Here is a 24,741-nt window from a genome sequence, read left to right on the forward strand (position 1 = left end):
CAAGCGTTCCAAAGAAGCAATTTAACCTTGTTAACCAAATATGTAAATGATCAACACAAGCCTAAACGCATACCACGACATGTGTTTACCAATGGACACTACAACAAACACAGTCATGTCACTCCACAAGCAAGGACGTCAATTCAGCTGGACGGGGGACAACTGTGCAGAAGGTTCCTTTTCCAGTAAGGGAGTGTTTATAAATGCTTTGATGAGGGGGCTGGTGAAAAATATTGGGGTGGGGATCAAACAATTTTGGGTCCTAAAAAGGGGATTATAAATTCAGTCGTTTAAGGTGGATAACCTGATTGACAGCCTCATCCCCCTCACTTTACCCCATCAAAATGTAGATGTTGGTATCAGGTGAAAGCTCATATTTTTCTCATTAACATAATTGAAAAAAGGCGTTCGAAATCGGTATATTTCCTACAGAAATCATCCAAAAAAACTGTTGAATTAGTCTTAAATGTGGTTTGAGATTAATTTGACAGTTTTTTATGATATCTTCGGGAATACACTGATTTGGAACTTCTAATTTCAATGTATTAATGAGAAAAATATGATCTCTCATTTGATATCAATTTATTACACAAATGTCATTAATAAAAACACTTCAAATTATATTACATGTATCATAATTGAGGTGGTTTTGTTACATTTTGATGTGCAGTTTGGATTTCAAAACACTGTCTCTTGAGTATTCCTTCACTTAGAAGATTCAATTAGGTCTTAAATTGAGGCTAATTTATTCTAGATTACTCATGTTTTTATCCTGTTTTAAAATATTTTTCAATTATTTTCTTATGACGTTTGGCATGAAATGTGCCAAGGGTGGCTGAGGATTAGTGGGAGGAGGATTAGGGGGAGGGATTCATATCGTAAATTTGATTTAAAAAACCCATTAAAAATTTGAATCTAATACAAAAATGTCTAAATGGACTCTCAGACATCTAAACCAAGTAAATAAATACAGAAGTTCATTTAAAAGACCAATACTTGCTCAGAATGATTGTTAATGTGGCAAAAAGAAGTGGGGTTACATCCTCCCTACTTTGTGATTGTTTTTGCCCTCACTCTCTCATTTTTTAACCGATTTCCATAAAAAAAAGGTGTCAAAATGCTCAGGAGGATGAACCACTTCAAATGAGATGTGTAGGTAAAATGTTTGAACCATTTAATGTTTTTACTATGTAACACAAAACAAAGGTACCCCAGGTTGTGACACAGGACCAATTATCACGCTGTATAAATGTCATTAATTCCATAAGGAATTAGTCCCATTTACATGAAACATTTACGTGTTCTTTTTGCGTGCATGCCTGAAAGGGACGACATTTTATGTTATACGTCAATTTTAAAGAATTCCATTTTCCAAATATATCAGGTCATCTTCCTTTAATATAAGGTAAAAGTCTGAATTAAAATGTACGAGAAGGCATGCACATTCCAATTTTTTTAAATTGAACGTTTCAAATCAAAAAAATGTGCGAACTTTACAATTTGGGTATAACACTGTGACTACAAACGGTAATTTTTAGTTAATGACGTATATTTTTGGTTTCTTTTTTAGGAATGAAGGGGGGGGGGGTCAACATATTTTAGAACATAAGAGGGGGGTAAAAAAATTCAAATATTTGATGTCCGAGGTTCCAACTTTTCCAACCCCCACCAAAGTATATATGAACACTCCCTGAGTAGTAATGTCAGTATCCATCTGGTCATGTGAGCATGCGGATTTAAGCCTAAGCTTGCTGTTTTGGCTACTTTAATGACAGAGTCACAGTTAATTGAGTACTCGAACCATGCATTTAGGTCTGTGCTAAGGTGGGCGTGACGTGCTGCACTCACGCGGTAAAATCCTCTTTACCCCTCCGCCTCCCCATGTGTCCCAACTACTTTTCAAACGGCGATTGACGCCCTTGGGCGGTTTTTAAATGGTGGGCCACAATATCAAAATGCCTCCTCCCAATATTTTACCAACTTCAATCAAAACATCACAGCATTATAGTATTAGAACATATTTGGAGGTCTGTTCTGCAATAACCAACAATTAGTGTTGAAAAATATGCACAAATGGCTTCAAGTGGGGCCTAATTTTAAGGTACAAATCTGACTTCTGAGGGACGCATACCCTCGGACACGTACACCCTTACGTCTCGTAAGTCTAGACCACAAGCGGGCAAGGGCGGAAAAATTCTAACTTCTCAGGGGACACATTCCCTTCAGACACACACACCGTCGTGCACGCGTGACGTGGGGTGCTCACACGCCGAACTCCACTTTAACACAAATTAATATGTGTCCCTAGATTTCAAAAGGATTTGCGACCATGTCCGCAAGATCTACTAAGTATAGTGCTTCTTGTCCCCTTACAAACTACACTGCTCGAATGTTGGGCATGGTTTTACTATATCCAACGTTGAGCCAATATTTGAATGTTATCATCAACTTTTGGATACTATTTAATGTGATTTAAATGTTGAGCACTTCTTACACAATTGCTCGGACTCAACTGTTGGGTCATGTTTAGGTCTATTTTATAATCAAACCTTTACTTTGTGTGTACAAAACATTAATTATGTTAAGATTTATTTTTTCAACAAATTAAAAAACACACTTGGGTCGACAATTGTCATCCGTTTTGATATGAGTGAAATAAGGCATCGTCGCCTTTTCGGAACTCAAAATGTCAGTTAAAAAGTTAAAGTTTTGGAAATACGTGTAATTAAACCTACAAAACATATCTAACCAACATTCTAGCAGTCTATACATGATTTTCTGCATATTAAATTATAATTATCATTATTACTCAATTTGCTTGCAGAACAACAACACTTATCACGGAATTCAATGTTCCGACAGCATGTGTGAATCATCCATATCGCTAGGTGCCATAAACCCACAAGACGGAACTCTATCATGGAGTATATTTACCGACATCAATGACTTGGAAAACACCATCCTTGATTTTCTCAACAAGAACTCGAGCAATGGTAACTATGGATTCTGCTATCTGAAGTGTACACTTAAAGACAAGAAACTTGGCAGTCAGTTGCTTCTTATACCACAATACTTTACCCAGAACACATGTAAAGATAAAACCTGTTGCGATGCAATAACCATCAACGTCATATGGTTGGATTCAACATCGCATAGTCATTTCTTTAGATCTTTGCCAAAATCGGTTACTGCATTAAGAAATGCTAAGGAAAATAAGCTTGCCCACGTGTTTAATTATAATCTGATGCAAACAATGGCAGGACGCACTTTTGCAAATACTATGATGTTTACATTAGGAAACCATCGGGCTAGGACTGGTATCGGTAAATTATTTAAGTTGTTTCAAAACGGTGGATACCATGTGACATGGATAGATGATCTCTGCTGGACAGAACGGATACAAGCAAAGCGGTTTGTAGGTATGCCTAGATTTCTTGGTATAAAAAAAGAAGAGAGCACCGTTTCTAAGTCTTGGAAAACACTACACAAAGTATTGAAATCGAAAGGTGTTGACCAAATAGGATTATCTGCAGCTAATTGTGAGATATGGAAAAGCAACAGACTTGAACATCCTTTCGGAGAAGATCCAAAACCGATATGCTACAATGGAAAATATCAAGTTGACTACATGCTTTCATATATGGAATCGCTACAGAATCAATTATCAAATGGTACTTGTAAAGGACCATTTTTAAATTATTTAGAACTTAACGTATGCCATGAACCTAGTGGGCGCCGATGTCAAACTTTAGATGAAAGTCTTGCTAAGTTTATTAACTTCCTTAACAAACAAAGCAATACATTTACTTTTATATTTGGAGATCATGGATTAGCATATGGACCATTTTTAAAGACAACGGCTGAAGCCAAAGTTGAATTGGCTCACCCGATTTCTTTCATTCATGTTTCAAATGACTTAGAAGAAAAACTGGGAAAAGACAAAATGGAATCTTTGCGGTTAAACCAGGACAGGCTGATTGATATCGTAGACTTGAGACAAACCCTGCTAACCTTTTCACCCGATAATGATAAGTCTATTTTTCGACTTGACAAGAAATACGACACACACCCCAATGGACTGTTTCATCCCATTGATCCAAAGAGATCTTGCAGGACTTTGGGTATTGATTTAGAAAGTAAGAAGTGCATCTGTGAAGAGGGTCGCAAGAGCCATAAGATGTCGAATGAAACCATAGTGAAAGTGATAGCAGATTTTGCTTTGGGACAGATCAACAACATCATCCAAGACCAATTTGTTGCTGCGAACGAAGAAAGAACATCTGGATTTGGTTCGTGCGAACGACTAGTTGGAACATGGGTTGGCAACGTGGTCGAATCTTATCACCAAGTAAGTAGACAGATACGATGCATTTAAGGGATTGGACACAAAAGGTGACATTTCCATCCCAGTTTTCCGCTTTATTTCTGTAGTATTAAAACTCGCAACTTAAACAATAAGGGCTAGAATAAACTTTGGAAGGGTAAGTACTGTATCATTATAACAGGCCTGACACCAATTTAAACATTTGTGGTGATGTTCCAAGTTCAGGCTCTTCTTTCCAGATGGCCTCAAAATTCCCTTTTCCCCGCGATTGCCGGGGAAAGGTGATATGTTATTGAAATGGAGATACGTGGACATATTGTGGATAATTAATGCCCTTTACATACTTTTAAGGTCACTTGTGGCTATCCCGATTTTTTAAAACATCATTTTTAACTATCTAAAAACAATATTATATCCATAATTTTTTAGGGACCGTTCACAAACACTTGTTAGGGGAGGGCCTGATGCAAAGGGGGGGCGGGCTTAAGAGGCCTAAGAGGGGGCCTGAAAAATTGACCACAAATGTTCCCGGAAAATAAAGTTTATATGCTTTTCTATGGGGTTGACCCATAATTTTCATGTCAAAAAAAGGGAGGGGTTGAAACTTTGATATCTGAAGGGGGGGGCTCGAAAAATTTTCGTGATGACTTATTTTTGCATCAGATCCCCAACAAGTGTTTGTGAATGGTCTCTTACTGAAGCTAAAACGTAAGCAGATGGGCACATTTAACACTATAACAACAATTGCAGGCGTAGGCACACTAAAAATGGGTTATTGTCGGATAAAGCGCTATTACAATAAATGACATTTTTGGCATTAGTTTCCCTGACAAAAACAAAATGCTTTTCTTACCCCTTTAAAATTTAAAATGCGTACTTGGATACAGCATATTTATAGTCTTTCTTAAGGGCTGGGGTATGAACGTTTGGACAGTATTTATTTTGGGACATTAGAGCACATCAGACATATCGAATTGCATTCTGAATACGAAGAAAGTCATTCTGATATCAAATAATTTTGATTTTTGAAATTCGCAATTTAATACACATTTTATGGCAAATCATTAAAATTGATATTTTGATATTTAACAGTACTTGAAGTAAACTTTATAAATCTGATGATTTATACTTAAAGTGTATGTAGGTGGGATGAAAAAGCCGACGATCAATTGAAAATTTTGACCTTTTGTATTGAAGATATGGATTTTTTTCCCAAAACACCAAAAAAAAATTAGGTCTTTTTGGGAAAAAAATCCATATCTTCAATATGAAAGGTCAAAATTTTCAATTGACCGTCGGCTTTTTTCCTCCTACTACATACACTTTAAGAATATATCATTAGATTTATATAATTAACTTCGAGGAATGTTATATATCAAAAATTTGAAAAATATCAAATTTTTATAATTTGTCATAAAATTTGTATTATATTGTGATTTTCAAAAATGAAAATTATTTGATATCAGAAAGACATGCTTCGTATTCAGAATGCAATTCGATAGGTCTGAGGTGCTCTCATGTCCCACAAAAAATACTGTCGAAACGCAATAAACGCTCATTTTAGATCCCTTAATTCGCCGTAGAAGTAGTAATATAACAGGATTAATTACTATAGCAATGGGTTTACACTATTCTTTGATGTATTGCCCTGCACTATCAAATAACAGGGATAAAGACCTGGATCGTAATCGTATAAAATGTTCATATCATGCTGAGTACTCGAACCTGCAATAGTAGTGTCTTTGCAATGCAATTCAGTCAATCTTGAAATGCGTATTTTGTGCGATACGTCGTTATCATAGATATCCTACCCTTACCATAATCCTTTGCAACATGATGTATCACCTCATTTCATCAAATGACACTCTTATTACCTTGTACAGCTTCCCTTTGTTTTCATTTTGTTAATAGACTAGCTGAACATGGGTTGATAATTAAGAAATAAACATATTTTGCAAGATCTGGATGTGCTCTGTTCATTGTGGTAGGAAATGAAAGAAATGCATTGTTATGAGAAGTGTAAGATATCTTCTTTGCGCCGTTATCATGTCTGACGATATTTTGCAATATTTGTTTAATGAATGTTTAAAATACATATTCAGCTAACATGATTACTATCAAATATAATTTTTTCTGATAGGATACTACGGTAATAGAAATGGATCTGCACCTACCAGCAAAGCCACATGCTCCAGAAGCGGACGATGTTTTCTCAGCAGTTGTAGAAGTAACGTCAAACTCACAAGATGGTCCGTCACTGCAACTCGTCCACTATGAACGGACATCTGTATATGCCGTGTATGAACAATGCCGTGATAAGGGGGTCGAGGCTAAATTATGTATTTGCTCGCCATCCAATCGGTCTACTCCAATTAGGCAATGGCATATACAGCCTCCCGTAGTGTTTGGTACAGTAACTGAAGTAATTAGTCTGAATGAACATGTTTTTATTTATGAAAGAAGGTCACTTTATGGTATTATTCTAGAAGTATCTTGTGAGCAGCCGAATGGAGTATTCGAGATAGCGCTTGTTATTGTTAACTCATTGAATGTTGTATCTTCTACTACATCACATCAACAAACAATAACCATAAAGTATCAGAGAATATATTTCCTTAATGCGTTTTACCAACTAGATCCTTCAAACAAATGGATATTAGAATACGATGTGCAATTCAGACAATATACCGTAAAACCCCGTCTACAAGCATATAGAGTACTTCTGATGAAAGCTACATTTATCCAGGCGCCATTATGGAGTTTGAGCAAATAAGTTGCGGATCCAAGCATATACAAACAAGTATTATTTTAAGACCAATCTATTGTATTGGTATATTTACGCTTGCTTCGAATTAATTTAGCTTTCATAAAAAACACTATATACAGGGTGTATCAAAATGATTGGTACCGAAGACTTCTCGTTTTTGCCGAATTTTTTTACTACTTTTTGTGCCAGTTTGGGGTTAATTGTTTAAATATTTGTAATTATATTAGTTTTATCTTCTCTAAGAATTTTCGATCATAAAGATAGCACATTCTATTCAGAAGTTACATGATTCTAAAGGAAAGTAGGTGTTTTTACACTTTTCATCCTAACGCTGGATCAGTAGCGCACCATTTTCAAAGCTCTATTTTACTGCAAATACCTTGTGAGGATAATATGTTGAAAATCATAGTAATGTTTAATATTTTCCTTCATTCATAATATATATTGATGTAATAATCAATATTTATTGTGAGAGTAATATTATTGACTTGAATAATTTAGGTAGGGTGAAAGAAGTTTGTGTATCAACACCATCCAGGGCGGTAATTTAAATTGTATTTTTGAGATTACTAAGTAGATGGTGTGGCAGAATGGCTATAGACTGTAGACATCAGTGTAGGTTAGTTTAGACCTGGTAAAAGTTATTGGAATGGCTCCACAGTATTCCACACTTCAGTGCGCATTCATAGTTAAGAATCACTGGTCGACACGAAGCTATGGAGAAGTAAAGTGCAGAGAAGATCTAGGAGACAGTTTCTAAGAGCAAGGCGTATCCCGTGCAAACATGCTATAACTTGCCATGCTTCAAAATTTGATATGGGCAGTTCCAGAATGGACCCATCCCAGTTGTTAAGTTCTTTCAAGATAGGGCTTCACCTCACACTACCAGAGTCGTAAGGCATGTAAGGCAGGGACTTCAGAAATTATCTTTCTAAAAGCATGTGTAAAGCAATTTTATGTTATGTATACTGGGGTGAGATATTGAAGAGCAGGCCTATGTATGCAATAAATGGTTCAAGCAGTGAACCTATTCATCTTGTGTTGTGTAAGTAAAACCATGATTACGTCGATCTTCGTTTAAATGACAATAGCTCCCAGATGCATCAACCTATCAACTTCAGATTAATAGATCAATAAGTTAATATATGCCCCTTTCTATTTATATTACAAAAACTATATTAATTAGCAATTTTATAATTTTAATATATTTTTGAAAATGTCACATAGCCCGGTACCAATCATTTTGATACACCCTGTATGCTTGTAGACGGGGTTTTACGGTATTAGCAGAATGAAATGCCCAATATTGACAGGGAGGTAAATAAGGATAAGTCATTCATCTATTTATATTCATTCATATTTTATTTCCATAAAAATCATTACATTACATTACATCAAAAAATATACAAACACGATACATATGGAGGAAAAGTTAGCCTTTCCTAAAATCAAATGAAATTAGCAAAAAAAAAAAAAAAAAAAAAAAGAAGGAACTTTACCAAACATAACCAAAAGACAAGACAAGTAAAATAAGGTTGTTTTTTTAATTCATTGCGGAAATGTTTGACCGATTTTGAAGCTTTCACATTTTATCTAAAGAATTCCAAAGAATGGAACGTATGGTGTGATCAGAAAACACTTATTTTTGGTTAAATTTAGGTCATTTACATATCTTGTCTTGCAGTCATGTATGTCAAAACGTTTAGTAAAATTATTATCAAATGAACAGGGCAGCTCATTTATGGAGTAGATTCTTCAACCTTAAATACGTTATAATTGGCAAACAATGGCGTTGTGTGATCTCTATAGTGACCGTTTGCCACAGTTCTTATAGCCCATTTTTGAATTCTTCATTAACAATATTAATATGGCGTTCTACGTTTACAAAATAGTGGTATCATCTGCAAAAAGGACGAATTCGAGTACTTTGGATGCATAAGTTATATCATTGACATAGAGTAAAAATAGAAGTGGACCCAGGATTGATCCTTGTGTAACACCACATATAATATCGCGTGATTCTGATTTATAAGAGTTATAATAAACATATTGTTTTCTGTTGCTTACATAGTTTCTGACACAATACCACGAAAGCCATAGTGTTCTAATTTATGTAAGATTATGTTATGATCGATTGTATCAAAGGCTTTTGACAAGTTCAGAAAAAATTCAATAGTCGTTTCGTTTCTTTCAACTACTGCAGTAACTTTGTCTACCATTTGCTCTATAGCCATAAAAGGTCGAATGTTTTGACCGAAAGCCAAATTGTTTGGTGTTAAGGATTTGCTTATTTTCAATGTAATCCGTACATCTGTTAAAGATTAATTTTGAAACTGGACGATAGTTGACTGGGTGGCCAATTTAATTACTTTTTGCCCTCAAATTAGGCAATAATTTTCTGGGTGGGCAGTTGTATTTAATGGTATCCAGGCGCGTGAATTTTCCAAAATGTAGATTTGTTTTTGCGAGGAAATCGGCGTGAATGTAAAAATGAATTTACCCTATAAATAGACCCAGTTTTTGTACTAGTTTTGATAATATTGGGTGGGCATTTTTTAGACAATGGGCAAGTTGAACTTACTGGGTGGGCAAACTATAAATTAACAGGGTGGGTAAATGTTAATTACCTCCCTGAGTTGTGACACAGTTTCCTTGTTGCCTTTGGGCACGTTGCTTTATCACCTTATAGGATGAAATAATTTCTTGACAAGCTAAGTTTTAAGCAAAAGACGTATCTTCAACGATATCAATTATTATAACCAATGGATGCACGTGTCTGGATGAAGACACTATCTAAATGCTTAATTGAGATATATCCCCCAGCAAAAAGTTGTGTTATACCAGCAGACATGTAAAAGTCGAGGATGGAGATCATTGATGATCTAGTGTGACCGTGAAGTTGCGTACTAAAATGGCAATTTTTATATAGATAGAGCAGGGTATGCTCATTACGTTTCACTACCTAAAGAAGATTGATCAAAATAATATTGAATTCCCTCATGAGGTTGGTATCTGTCAATGAATTGACCAGATCACCAGGTTGTTATTATAGCTAGAAACAGTATAATTTTATGACAAAGATGGGTCAATGAGTTCCATAAATATGACCTTGTGTGGTATTTAGTACCCAGTAAATAAGTTTTGCCTGAGGCAATTTATAGGTAAATGTTGATCTCTTACTATAAGAGTTATTACCGTCGATTTTGTTGAAAGAGGAGGTGAGACATGATCAAATCCGTTCAGGCAGTGAAACCTAATGTATTTTTGATTCCGTCGGGAATCAGCCCGGTGAGGCAGCCATGAGGGCACCCTTGGGCACCCTTGGGCAAATTGAGTGAAATCAAGTTACAAGATAACACGTTGTTCCACTGGTCTGGTTCCAAGGAATTAAAAAAAGTCAATGGTAGTGTTTTCTGTAGGATCAATGTGTTTTATGTCAAGAAATGCTCCAATTTGAATACAAAATAGTATCACATTATTATCTTATTATTCTAAAATTATGGGTCCAAATTCAACAACCCTATAGCGTAATGTAACATTGAGAGTTCATAACATGAAATTTAGACTCCGCAGATATGGCAAACAATACATTTTACGTTTCCTTTTGTCAAGACTTAGGGACCGTTCACAAACACTTGTTGGGGGCCTGATGCAAAAGGGGGGCTGAATATTTTGACCCTCCTAAGGGGGGGCTGAAAAAAAAAAAAATGACCACCAATTTTCCTCGAAAAATTGAGTTTATATGCTTTTCTATGGGGTTGACCCATAATTTTCATGTCAAAAAAGGGGCCCCTGAAATTTTCGAGGTCTGTAAAGGGGGGGGGGGGGCGAAAAATGTTCGCGATAATTTTTTTTTGTATCAGGCCCCCTTACAAGTGTTTGTGAACGGTCCCTTATATTTGGAGCAATTTTAAATTATTACCCATGTATAATTTTGTTTTCCTTTCACCCATATATCATTAATTAGACATTCCAGAGATATAATTACCGTACGAACATTGACCTTTGAAACTTGACATATTAAAAGCATTTTACACATTTAATCCCCTTGTGTGACCTTTGACCTTAATAATTCACTTTGCTCAAGGTTGTCTCGTGGCTCCCGGTGGATTCTGAATCTACGCACCAATGGTTGTTACTTAAAGCAAACAGTACTACATAAGAACGCAACTTCACACCCATATATATACGGTCATTTTACTCTCCATCGCTGAGCAACAAGCGATTGGTGTTTGACTAATGAGGTAGCGCGCTTTCACCAATGCAACAAAAAGCGCTCTACCTCATTGGTTGAAAACCAATCGCTATCGCTCGCGATGTAGTATAAATTTCATTACGCTACAGACTACTTGAACAATAAGTCCTTTTTTACCAACGATTAGCTGAAAAAAGTAGTAGTGACTCATTTAGCCATGCCATGAATTGGTCGTTTCGCCCACACCCCACCCCACCCCCACGGCACTTGTCCCCCCCAACCAGAGTTGTAAGCTCGAGTCGTGTGACTTGGACTCAAGGTACGACTCGAGTCACGCTTTTTTTTAGAACGTTTGCAAACTGACTTGACTCACCAGCACGTGCCCACTTGCCCCCCAACCAGAGTTGTAACCTCGAGTCGTGTGACTTGGACTCAAGTTTACGACTCCAGTCACACTTTTTTAGACCGACTTGCAACTTTAGCAAACTGACTTGACTTACTTGTGACTTAGACAAAATGACTTGCACTTGGACGAAAATGACTTGTTATCAACAAACGTCTGAGGTTACGGGCCCAAACTGCATGTGGCTCACGGTTTGTTATGAACAACAGAAATCGGCTGTGAAGGAGGCTACATAGCGATGTTGTTGGAGTGACATTCAATTTCGGAAAAAACGACACTCGGCCATGGAATTTAATTTTAAGTTTGTCAGTATATAAACGGTAAATCAAGTAAGTTTCTTCCGCTCTGAATACTTAGAAACGGTTGTTTGATTCCACTGACTATTTGCGATCGAAATTTACATAACACCAATGACAGAAATCATCAACAAAAATCGAATCAGGGACTTGTTTTCACTCGACCGTGAGTCGCATCATCAACCGGAAGTGACGTGGCACGGACCGACAGAATTAACAATTACATCATGAATTATTCGCTGGCGGGCATCGATCGTGTCTGGCATATCCTGAGCTGAAAATAAGTAAGTATTGTACTTAACTAGTAACAAACGCACGGCGCATGCGCGAGCCGGGAAATTCAGTTTTGGTTTTGAAACGTAAACAAAGCTGAATATCAAAACGACTCCATGCAGAAAATCACTTCTTTTTATAAAACTAAGCAAAATTACAGCAATTACTTTAGGGAATATAAACACCAAAGTCATATCTAGCACATATGTCAAAAAGAGTCGAAAATTCATCAGATAAGCGAGAAAGGGTCGATTTTCGGTTAAAAAAAATTTCGAAAAAAATCATATTGTTTTGGCCTTAAAACTTGGCCATAAAAAATTCCCGTACACCACCAATTTCATGATTTTTGTCCTCAAAAATTAACTGAGTAATCTTCATAGTGTTTTCAAGTCAATTCCCCGGGAGACGGAGAAACGGACATATAGAAAAAAAAGATATTTTATTTTATTTTATTTAATCCACAAATTGACACCTGAGTCGGGGCGTTGCAAACGTGTCGTACATGTGTAGGGACCGATTCTACAGCAAGCTTGAACTTCCCGGCTCGCGCATGCGCCCTGCGTTTGTTACTAGTTAATATTGTACTAAAATATCGCCCTCTTTGGGCGTGAGAAGTAAGAGTATGTCGAGTTAAGGGCGCATTACACCAAATCACTGCGGGAAAGGTGCAATGGTGATGAGTTCCGGTTAAAAGTATATGGCTACTGGAGACAATGTGGTGTTCATAGGGACCATGTTCTTCGTGAGGTTGGCATGTTCTGATTTAATTGAAAGATGCTAACCTATTAATGACTATGAAAATATATATGAAATTATACAAATTGATTTCACAAGAAAAGTATGTATGTTTTTAATAAATCTTTTAAGACTAGTTTGACAAGAAATGTTTTGCCAGAAATTGCGTTTTGTGTCAAAAGTCCATGGTATTTTTTAAAACAAATTAATTCATTAAAAATTTCAAAAGTCTCCAGATTTTAACTTAACATGTTTTTATGGTCATATATATATGTCACCTTCACTTCACAGTAATTTTACAGAAATCTTACTATTTTCATTGCCAAAAAGAAAATTCCGAATTTAAATTTAAAGTAAATCTTGTGGACTTAACTCGGTTTGGAAATAAAGCTCTTCATTATATCTAAGCCAAATTAGACCAAGGAAGTATTTGCCGAAACGTGTAGGGAGGGGGATTTAACATTTGACACTGTGTCCCCCATCCCAATATGTGGAGTTAACATGTCCCCCTGCCCCCTCCCCCTGGAATTGACGCCCATGGCAAAATGAGTATGAATGGTCTGGTTATAACAATTAGATGCGCTCTAGTAAAATAAAAAGTAGTTTATAATAATTACGTATATCGGCTGACTTTCTAGCTCAATAACAAGCCGGAATGTCATGGGTTTGCGCTGCTAATAGAATAACCGAATTTAGTATCACCCCCTGAATGCATCACTGCATATTATCGGAGTGTGTATATAGGCAGCTAAATACCTACTTTGATTTTAACACTGTCATTTCATTTGAAAGACAAGAGTGCGAAATAACGGAAATCTGCATTTTGCCTATAAGGTATGTTATTTTCCACGTTTTATCAAGCTTAGAAGACCTAGTAATATGTTTGTATTATATTGTGGACGCTGTTTGTAAAAAAATGTTTGTGTGATCCAGTATACGAGCGAGTCTCTTACTTCCACCAAGATAATAATATATGTAAGGGTGGGGTGTGTGTGTAGGGGGGGGTGTATGTATGTATGTATGTATGTATGTATGTATATGTAGCTCATACATACATACATCCATACAACAAGTATAAAAAGGATACACGGGTCTCCAGTGATTTCGGCTTTATAGAGCCGATACAATTACACCCCAACATATTTGAATGTTTGTTTGTTTTTTCTTTTCTTTTTCAAAGGGGCAAGAGCCAAAACCAGGGAAAAAGTAATTCATGTAGAGCTATACTGATATGAATATAAGTCGAAATCACAATGTTTGAGAGAAAGGTCTATAACTGCATTTATGGTGCGTTTTATGCTACTGATGCAAGAATAATACCAAAACAGTATACGAATTCTGATTTTTATTTACAAACAACCGTGGCAATGTTTTGTACGTCGAGACGCCGCGGTACTAGGCGCATATCCGTCACTTTCCAGAGGAAAATTTAGGTGTCCCCTGTTCGCCTATGGTCCAACAATAGCATACATCAGACGGACTTACATATACAGCGTGAACAAAACCCCTAACATACTTTTACTATACATTAAGGTGGTACTACACCCCCTCATAAATTTTGTGACTAATTTTACATTTTTCTCAAAAAATAACTACACACTGGTAACAAACAAAAGTTATGTATAATGTAGGGGCAACGGATACAATTACTTCACTGAAATTTGAGTGATTCAAGATTAGTGGTTCCTTATAATACGACCAAAAGATAAGTGACTGACTATCATTGAGGACTGAGTTCCGCAGTCTAATGCACAGAATGGTTTCACTTCAACCTGTTGTAGTTCTCATCTCATTAAATTTTTCTTTAATAAAAAGTTGATCTCTTGATGAAGGAAGGTCTTCTCTATTTACTGACCAATCAGGAAAGAGTTTGGTTAATGTTTTCTGGCGTAATTAGGAAATTCTTGAAACAACCTGTTTTAGGTCTAAATCCAGACAGGGCCTCATTTCAAATATATAGTTTTAGTTTTGGTTTTGGTTTTGGTCACGTGGTTTCCTATTGTCCTGCCTAACCACTTGAATCATAAGATATCGAACTCATTGTTTCTACCTTTTGTTTAAAACCGAACATTTGTGTCAGTCAGTTTCGGTTTTGGTTTCAGTTTCTTATAAGTGGTGTGGATCGTAAAATTATTTGATTTGAAGTTACCTACTCTAAGTATACAAAAGAAATGTTTAAATTTCGCAGTGCAATATTCACGAGCAGAGAAGTCGAACAAAGCAGTCTACATTTGAAAGCATTGATTTAGTTTGAAAGCATTGACTTGAGACTACGAATTAGCCTAAGCTGATTTCACTGTGAAAATATATAGACCATCGAAATATTTTCACAGACATTACAATAGGCACTTGACAGATTATGACTTCAGTGTTATAAACACTATTAAACACAACTCTATTTATGTGCATGTCGCATGACGGAAGATCAATATCATAGAAAGCTGGTTTAAACTAACTTTTATTCAATTTATTTATTGGAGAATAGAGAGAGAGAGAGAGATAGATAAAAGAGATCGCCAGGGAAAGAGGGTATGTGTGTGTGAGGGGGAGGGGGTAAGGGAGAAAGAGAAACAGAGGGGAGAGAGCATTGGAAGTGGGGAGGGAAGGAGGGGGAGAGGGGGGCTCAAGAGTGGAGTGGAATCAATAATAGGGAAGAGTCGATATCGAGTGTGGGAAGGGGGAGGGAGGATGTTATATATAGGTGGCGGAGGGAACATAGGTAAGAGGTATGGGTTGTGCTTTCCGGGGAATAATCTACTTCATAATCAAATCATCTACATCATCATGCATCGTTTATATTTCAGACAAATAAACAAAACACCCCCACCCCCACCCCTCAATATATGCACATGATGTCTATGCATAACTTATCAAACGAATCTCAGAACGCGGGTGTAATTTTATGGTGTCATGGAAGTGTGCCACATACGGCAGAGAGCATCAAAAGTCGTCCGCGTTGATAGATATCGATAATGAAAATGTTAGCACAATAGGCTATTATATACGTATGGTAATAGGCCATTATACTTTTGATTATATATACCCTCTTGTGTCCTCCCAGCACAATAGTGTTATGATTGCATACCAGTTCATCTCCACATTTTAATCCCTTGATTTTTGGTTTCTGAACAATAGAGAAACCAAAACTATATATTTGAAATGAGGGACGGTCTAATTCTGCATAAAACCGGGCAACGTTATTTCTATAGGTCTGCTGCGCATTCAAATTGCATTGTATTGCATCGTAATTTCATTTGTGTCTATGCTAATTATGTTTACACAACATGAACTCACGTGTTTTCAAGCAAATTCGCCGATAATAGGTGATCAAAAGCGATCGGAATGTTACAAAGTACAGATCGCATTCAGCTTACTTCATATGAGATGATCTTTGGAAAAATACGGCATAATTTGTCTTGGTGTTTGCGGAATGCCATGCAGTAAAATATTAATACGTTGCGGCAATGATTGACAACTAACAATCGGCGTGTCCTTCGTATCCTCCAGTCCCTCATTTCAAATATATAGTTTTGGTTTCTCTATTGTTCAGAAACCAAAAATCAAGGGATTAAAATGTGGAGATGAACTGGTATGCAATCATAACACTATTGTGCTGGGAGGACACAAGAGGGTATATATAATCAAAAGTATAATGGCCTATAACCATACGTATATAATAGCCTATTGTGCTAACATTTTCATTATCGATATCTATCAACGCGGGCGACTTTTGCCGTAGGTGGCACACTTCCATGACACCATAAAATTGCACCCGAGTTCCGAGATTCGTTTGATAAGTTATGCATAGACATCGTTGAGACGGATGGATATATACGAGACCTAGGCCTACATGTAGAAATCATGTGCATATATTGAGGGTGGGGTGTTTTGTTTATTTGTCTGAAATATAAACGATGCATGATGATGTAGATGATTTGATTATGAATTAGATTATTCCCGGAAAGCACAACCCATACCTCTTACCTATGTTCCCTCCGCCACCTATATATAACCTCCTCCTCCCCCTCCCCACACTCGATATCGACTCTTCCCTATTATTCCACTCCACTCTTGAGCCCCCTCTCCCCTCCTTCCCTTCCCACTTCCAATCCCCTCTCCCCCCTGTTTCTCTTTCTCCCTTACCCTTACCCCTCCCCCTCCTCACACACACACACACACATACCCTCTTTCCCTGGCGATCTCTTCTATCTCTCTCTATTCTCCAATAAATAAATTGAATAAAAGTTAGTTTAAACCAGCTTTCTATGATATTGATCTTCCGTCATGCGACATGCACATAAATAGATTTGTGTATAATAGTGTTTATATCAATGAAGTCATAATCTGTCAAGTGGCTATTGTAATGTCTGTGGAAATATTTCGATGGTCTATATATTTTCACAGTGAAATAAGCTTAGGCTAATTCGTAGTCTCAAGTCAATGCTTTCAAACTAAATCAATGCTTTCAAATGTAGACTGCTTTGTTCGACTTCTCTGCTCGTGAATATTGCACTGCGAAATTTAAACATTTCTTTTGTATACTTAGATCAGGTAACTCGAAAATCCTGTAATTTTATTCGTCACACCACTTATAAGAAACTGAAACCAAAACCGAAAATGAATTTTGGTCTCGCCTTTCAGATGTGGCTTAATAACTGTAAACTGCAATGGCTCTATTTATATTGATTATTATCAGAATGCTGTTATATGTAGGTCTATATCCCGAAGGTTGAGATTGAAGCATGGAAGAAAGAGATGAGAAGGAACCACAACGACTTCGATCGACCAAGTTTTAATCCGCTTATCTATTGACGCATGAAAAGAAAAGCTACCAATGGTACTTACTTTCATGTATGATCCATTTACCGCGATCGATGCTTGGCGAAATCATTAAAAAAAAAAAACTATAACAAACCCATCCAAGAACAAACAAACGCTACCCAGAAGTAAGATTATGGAATTTCACTGATGCTCTGAACATGTATAGTAGCTTTGTTTTGGGATCTACAGTCAAACTGTTTTCTTGATCGTGTTGTGTAGAAAATGTCCTTTAACACATCGAAAAGGTCATCAAAATCGGCCGTTTTTTGCTGAGTTTCATCTTTAGCAAATAAGGTAAGATTTTGGTGACTTTTTCGATGAAAAATTGATGCAAAATGTTCTTAAATAATGCACAATGTTCCGGTTGAGTCCGGTACATGAAACCTGTTTAATTTAATAGTAAGACTGCCAACTCTGAGAAAAAAGTCATCAAAGTTCGGGAAAATTGGGCAAAATGGAAGAAAAAGATGTAGGCCATCAATGACCGATGATTACGTCACCAGAGAAAATCCTATAGAGTGCTTGCACGGAAGGTCATTAGTTCAAATCATCCTTCAGACATGCTCCAGAAGACATGCAAATACATGGAGTACAATACCAATCACCTATTTAACGCGGGGTATTGATCAAAGTAAATCCTCATGAATAACAATGTCAATTAAATGTCGGTAAAGGGAGTGGACAAAGTGAATGCGTTCGTTGTGGTTCCTTCTTATCTCTTTCTTCCATGATTTAAGGGTAGAGACTATAGAAATTTTTACCAAAGGAACATATTCTTGTTTATACCATGATATTGTTGTATCTCGATACTATCACAACTTCAGCTGTGTAACTTACCTAAAAAGTGGTTCTTTTAATTAAAAATGCAATAAATAAAGTCACTCTGCGCTTTTAGTACTGACCAGACTATAGTAATATTTTTAAATCACTCTGCGATTTTAGTACTGACCAGACTATAGTAATAATATTATGCAATACTAGCAGCTATTAATCATGCTTCAGTGGGCAAGTACTTCTAACTTTAAATGGTATTGAAATTTGTCTTGTCCGGGGGGACTTCCATATAGCTCAGTGGCGTTATTTTCTAGGGTATATGGTGAATGTGACTGATGCGTAGTAGGCCTACATGTATGTAGGACTGTAAAAAGCCTGTTCAGTGATTTCATCCAGAGAATATAGAAATCCATGAATCAGCAAAATTTAGATTTTAGCACCTTGTCCAGCATCTTTGTTAGTTTCGATGTGCAAACCTTAAGCCCTGTATTAAAGACAAAGTAAGTTATTTTACATGAATCTGTAATTTCTCTACTTAGTAGAGAAATCAGCTATTATTATTATTTAATATCGGTATTTTATTTTACACATAATCGTGGCCAAACGGCCAAATTACATGTAAAATTACAATTTGAACATACATATAAATATTAAACACTTTAAGAAAACTTTTAAAAGACATCAAAAATTGCATCTATAGGGAAAAAAGTATTAGATCAGAAAAGCACTCGGTCATATTATTGCACGCAAAATATTAATTTAACCAAAATACTATTGCGCTATGAAAAACATCAAAATATACTAAAATCCAAAAATATCATGCATAGATCCCGGGGGGATGGTTTGTCATCCACCCCCCCACACACACACACTTGTTTCCCATTGGATCTATCGTCATCATGATTTAGACGCTTTTATTGTTTCATTGACAACTTTTATTATATTTATCACTGATAATGTTGCCAAAAAGTCTTTTGAAATTAGTAGGCGTCATTAGTAGATCCCACATAATTGAAGTGCTCCCCCGATAGCAAAATAATGACAGGCGTATGCTTAGTTTTGACATGTAAGAATACAAAATGATTTCCTGAGTTCTTAATGGGGAGTTATAAGCTCCATTGCAAAGTGAAAGCAGAGCGAGGTGTGTGGATGTGAGGGGCATGTGTTGTGTTTATCGCCCGGGGTTTATATTATTAGGGGCAAGCATCGAAATAAGCAGATCTGGACCAGGAACCACACATTTGGAAAAAGCGGTTCCTGGTCCTGTGATTATCTAGTGAACCAGGAGGCATTTTTAAAGAGCTATTTAACTAACAGGCTCTATTTGAAAAAAAATGTAGAGCCTGGTTTTGGTGTGGACCAGGAGCCAAAATGTTATGACCATTGGCTCCTGGGTGCCAGCTTATTTCGAGGCTTGGGGAGGGGTGGGTTAGGCAATTAACAGCTGCCTGGTATCATTCAACATTTCTGATACTGTTACGGCTTGAAATTTAAAGGCAGCGGGACTTTCGGATGCTCTCAGGAACAACTTTTACCACCTGATGAACAATCTCAAATGCTCTAATTTGCACCAACATGACAGTATAGATTAGGCCCATGAAAGTCAATTCCGAGTTTATCGTTACTTTTTTCAGGTTGGTGAGGTGACTTTTCTTTTTTTTTTTTTTTTTATTTCATCAGATTTCATTATTGACCTAAAATGCGTGTTGATTTGAAGCCAAACTCATACATGTGATTTATAAACATGTTTTTTTATATGGGTAAGGACTAGAAAAATTAGAAAAGAGCCTGGTTTCATGCTTCCAAGTTATGAATATATGTTTTACAAACAAAAATATATGTTTCCAATTGCTAAAACTGGCGAAAACACTGATACTTTGAAAATAATTAATTATTTTGGCATTTTTGAAAATTTGATGCGGGTATTTTTGGTTTCCAAAAAGTGACGCGGGCGGGGGACGATAAACTCGGAATCGACTTTCACGCGCCTTATAGGAAATATATTCTATCAGTTAATGGTTTTATAGTTTATTATTTCGGTTTACCAAAAATAAAGAAATAATATCAGTAATAACTGTAAAAAATGGTTTATGTCCATCTGAAGCCAAAATAATAGGATGAATTAAAAAATAAAACGCACTATACTAATATACTATATCTTGGAGCTGTGCATAGCGATAAACTAAACCAACAAATATAATAGAAAACAACAAGAAATAATACAGTTATATAGAAAACAGTCCCAGTACATAACTCACCGATAAATTACTCTCTTATTCATTTCACATTCATTTATCTAATGTGAATTACAATGTGACGCTTATTATACGCAAGACTGAGTCCAGCTGTTACAAATTAGATAACTCAATTCAAAACTTCTGAACACAGTACATTAGGATCAAGGGCGTTGGTTCGAATCAATTGTTTGAAATCAATCAATGTGAGAAAGAATTGGGATTCCAATGCGCTCAATGCATAGTGACTTGTATCAGAGAGTAGTTATTCTTGAGAGGGCACTCACCTCATTTGCATGGCAAAATTACCCGTCTCCTCTGCAGCCAATTTGGTTTCGCTCCATCGAAATCAAGCTGGTCACGGAGGAGACTACTTTCCTTTGTGTTTGTTCATTTGTGTATGGAGAGCCCTTCTTGGAGTCCGTTTGGACTCAGGCTACGCTCTCAGCTAGAGTCCGACGCTGCATTGTACTAGAAACACCTTCTCTGTGAACTCGCTAGAGCAAGGAAAATAAAAACTGGTTTCATTACTATCTGTTTTTGAGCTTTTTTGCAGGTCTGCGACCATGGTGTCTTTGCGTCATTAACATGTGCTGGAGTCTAGCACAGGTCAACCAAAGTCCCGGATTTTAATAAGACAATAATGATTGACACACACACCAGGAAGTTTCTCATCCAAAAGAATGAGAAAATTTAAATTCTCACCATTTTGGCCGTTTCTCATCAAAATGTCCGTTTTCTCATCCAAAACTTCCTTTAGTGTATTAAGTTAGCTTAGGCCTATTGATCCTAAATTTGCTGGTTGGGTAAAACTCGTTTTAGGGGGGTGTTTAAAAAGTTGGCCACACATGCGTATAGGCCTACATTATCATACTTGAGTGCCCCTCCCCGGTGAAATTTGAGACTCATTTGGTCACCGTCCTAAGCGTCCTTGCCCACACGAGTCGCCCAGGAGTAGGCCCTACCTGGCATTATTAATTATTAGTGGTTAGCCTCCCTAAATACAGTCGCGTATCGTGTTGTCAATTATCGTTACTTGTGTCCATGGATATGACCCCATGTATAAGTAGGCCCCTAGTCTTCATAGAATTCACACAGTCTATGCCATGTCATTTACGGATACAAAGAGGATAATAATGCTGAGGGCGCCCACAAAATCTTACACCGTCTTACACAATGTTCCAAGGCAAAGTTCAGTTTAATATTTACTCATCGTAAAAATACAGACGTTTTATTATGTGATGATGTTGTCTGGATGGGTGGACAGTTGTCACACTGTGGAAAAACAACAACCGGGAATCCGCATTCATTTACAAATAGCATTAAATTAGTATCACATAGTGGCCTCCGTGCAGTGGAAAACCTTAATTCTTTCATCAAAAAGAAATGAAAATGACAAAAAAAACCGGATCCACCTGTAGGCCTACGCCTATAAAATGGGCACAGAAATTTGTCTCAAATATGAATGAATTTTAAGAAACATACGGGATATGATGAACCAATGACCTGACGCCATGATAGTAGGATCTATTAGTCGTTTTATATACAATGTATATACCGTGTTGTCATAATACCAATATTTGACATAATATATAACGAGTAATATTTAGTATTGTAAATATGCAGTTCATATGCACAAACGAACACTGATCTTTATGATATTCAGGTTGTTGTACATCTCATATAACATGTCATATAGGAGGTCATATGTGTTGACCTTCTCCTATTGTATTTGTTCATCTGTGTATGGAGAGGATTAGCGCCATTAAAACTCCATCAGTATTTGGGCGTAGTTCAGTGAACTCACCAGATTGCTATTCCAAGTACTTTGATAAATACAGATAATATGTATTAATGGGTCGAGGCGATTGCATTGAAAAACTAATAAATTATTCATAACAGTTACGTAATCAATCGATAGTGCGGACACTTTTCATTTACAAACCACCAAAATTCGTAATCTTTTAGCGTTGGAAAAGAAACCACGTGAATAGAGTGTCATCCCCCCCTGCTTGTATTCTGTCAGAACTGTAAACGCAAGCTATGGTAGTGCTGGTATTTTAAAGTGACTTGGAGGTGGTCTTCTGTAATAGGAATATTTTCGCCATTTTATGGAGGAGAAAAGTGCAAAAGACATTGCAAATAACGACGATCAAGGATTTCTATATATACATAGCCGAACCGGAATAGGTATGTAAACTACATACGACGTTTGAAGTAAATTCTTAATGTTCTTCATAGCAAGAACATATAAAACATTGTCAAAAAATGCAACTTCTTACAAAAACGCTATATTCTCCGATATTTGCATGACTTCGGCGAACACTTTTGGTTCTCGTTTAAATTCTACCAATAGCACAGTCGATCTAATGTTATCTGCGGTTAGAGGACAGTTTAGAGAACTCTTTTTGCTGGTTGTTTGGTTTAAAATCCCGATATTTTTTAAATATCGGGATTCAAGCAAACGACCCGTATGGTATGAAAAAGACGTTGCAAATTGTCAATGCAAGAGCTTATAAATTAAAATCACGGACATTTAGCTCAACAATAGGCATCTACATTCCAAGCGGAAACGCTTTTCAGAAACATACCCCACTTTTTTCAGCAATCGCTGAAACCTAAATATGCAATTCCAGGCGATTTGTAAAAAATAGCGTCAGCATATTTTACTATGAATTTGGGACACCGAAACAAATGCTTGCATTGGTGCCAGACCTATTATAATGATACGATAATTAGGCCCCCAATAATGGCTTTCATTTTAACCGTTGTTTATTAAACTGAGATTTTTACTTTTTGAGAAATTAATGAATTTATCGAAAAACTTTTCGGAGAACGATACTTTAATGATCCCATCCCTTAAAGTATTTATTTCCCTCTTGACCCAAAGGAGAGGAAATATATTATTATCTTGAGAGTTTTTTTTGTTTGGTTTGCTAGACGTCATGTGACCTATATCGTCAATTGTATTCTTTTTTTTCTTTCGGTAGTCAGGTAGTAATTATGATGAGCGAAGGTTTTAACAAGTTACGCAGCAAATACAAATACGTTACATTATCACGCAAGTTATCAAACGTTTTTGACATAAGATGTTGAGTTTAGGAAAGATTAATAAAACATTCTGACCCCTTAAAGTAACCCTAACTATCACAAAATATTAAAACAACGTCGTCTATATGTTATTGCAATACATTTGCTGTCAAACATTAATAAATAAAAAAACTTTTCTGAAACCGGAAAACATAATAAAAATATGTGAAAACGTTTTATTTACCTTTATTAGAGTCGACATTTAACGTTTTCTAATAACCTCTGTGCTCGTCTCGGTGAGCCCTTCAAAACGTTACGAAGAAAACTAGAAATGTTTTTGTGTTTGCTGCATGGGTACAAGAAGTATCGGGGATCAAGGGCGTTTAATATCAAAGTAGTATATTATGAGCATAACAGTTGAGCATACGGGTACGTAATTCATTAGTAACAGAAAAATTTGATTTTTTTTCTCTTGACAGGCAGGTGCTGATGCGAAATATGAGCGAGAAAAAAAAACCCCGATTGGCAGATGCTGTGGTAAGATTAGAGGGTAATTTGATAAACGTGTTATTGTGCTGATCGAAACACAAATGTACAAAAGTAAAGATACACAGGGAAATTCTAGAAGCTCAAGCTATAATCCATATCCAATACATGTATTATACCTAGTTAGCTATCAATCTTTTGATTTAAACAGCATGATCAGTATTATTTTTAAATATAGAAAAGACAAATTTTACCACACTTGTATGAATAACCCCATTTCTAATCGGTAACATTTCTTCTTTATTGGTGGGTTTCCTCTTCAACGTCGGTTCATACGTCAAAAATAGGTATGTCTGGTTGACCAGATTTATATTAAATCTTAATTTCAACATACCCAGATGAA

At 36.4% G+C, this 24,741-nt stretch overlaps 1 protein-coding gene across 1 annotated transcript in view; it reads left to right on the forward strand.

Annotated features, from left to right (window-relative positions):
- The window catches only part of LOC140159982 (uncharacterized), a 61,326-nt gene extending 47,123 nt beyond the window's left edge, over positions 1-14,203 (forward strand). The window contains exons 6-8 of the mRNA XM_072183249.1: positions 2,825-4,348; positions 6,465-7,013; positions 14,174-14,203. Of these exons, the coding sequence (XP_072039350.1) occupies positions 2,825-4,348; positions 6,465-7,013; positions 14,174-14,203 (2,103 nt within the window). The remainder of the gene's footprint in view (positions 1-2,824; positions 4,349-6,464; positions 7,014-14,173) is intronic.
- Positions 14,204-24,741: the final 10,538 nt, after the last annotated feature.

Source organism: Amphiura filiformis, chromosome 9, assembly GCF_039555335.1.
Source record: "Amphiura filiformis chromosome 9, Afil_fr2py, whole genome shotgun sequence".
Taxonomy (NCBI): Eukaryota; Metazoa; Echinodermata; class Ophiuroidea; order Amphilepidida; family Amphiuridae; genus Amphiura; species Amphiura filiformis.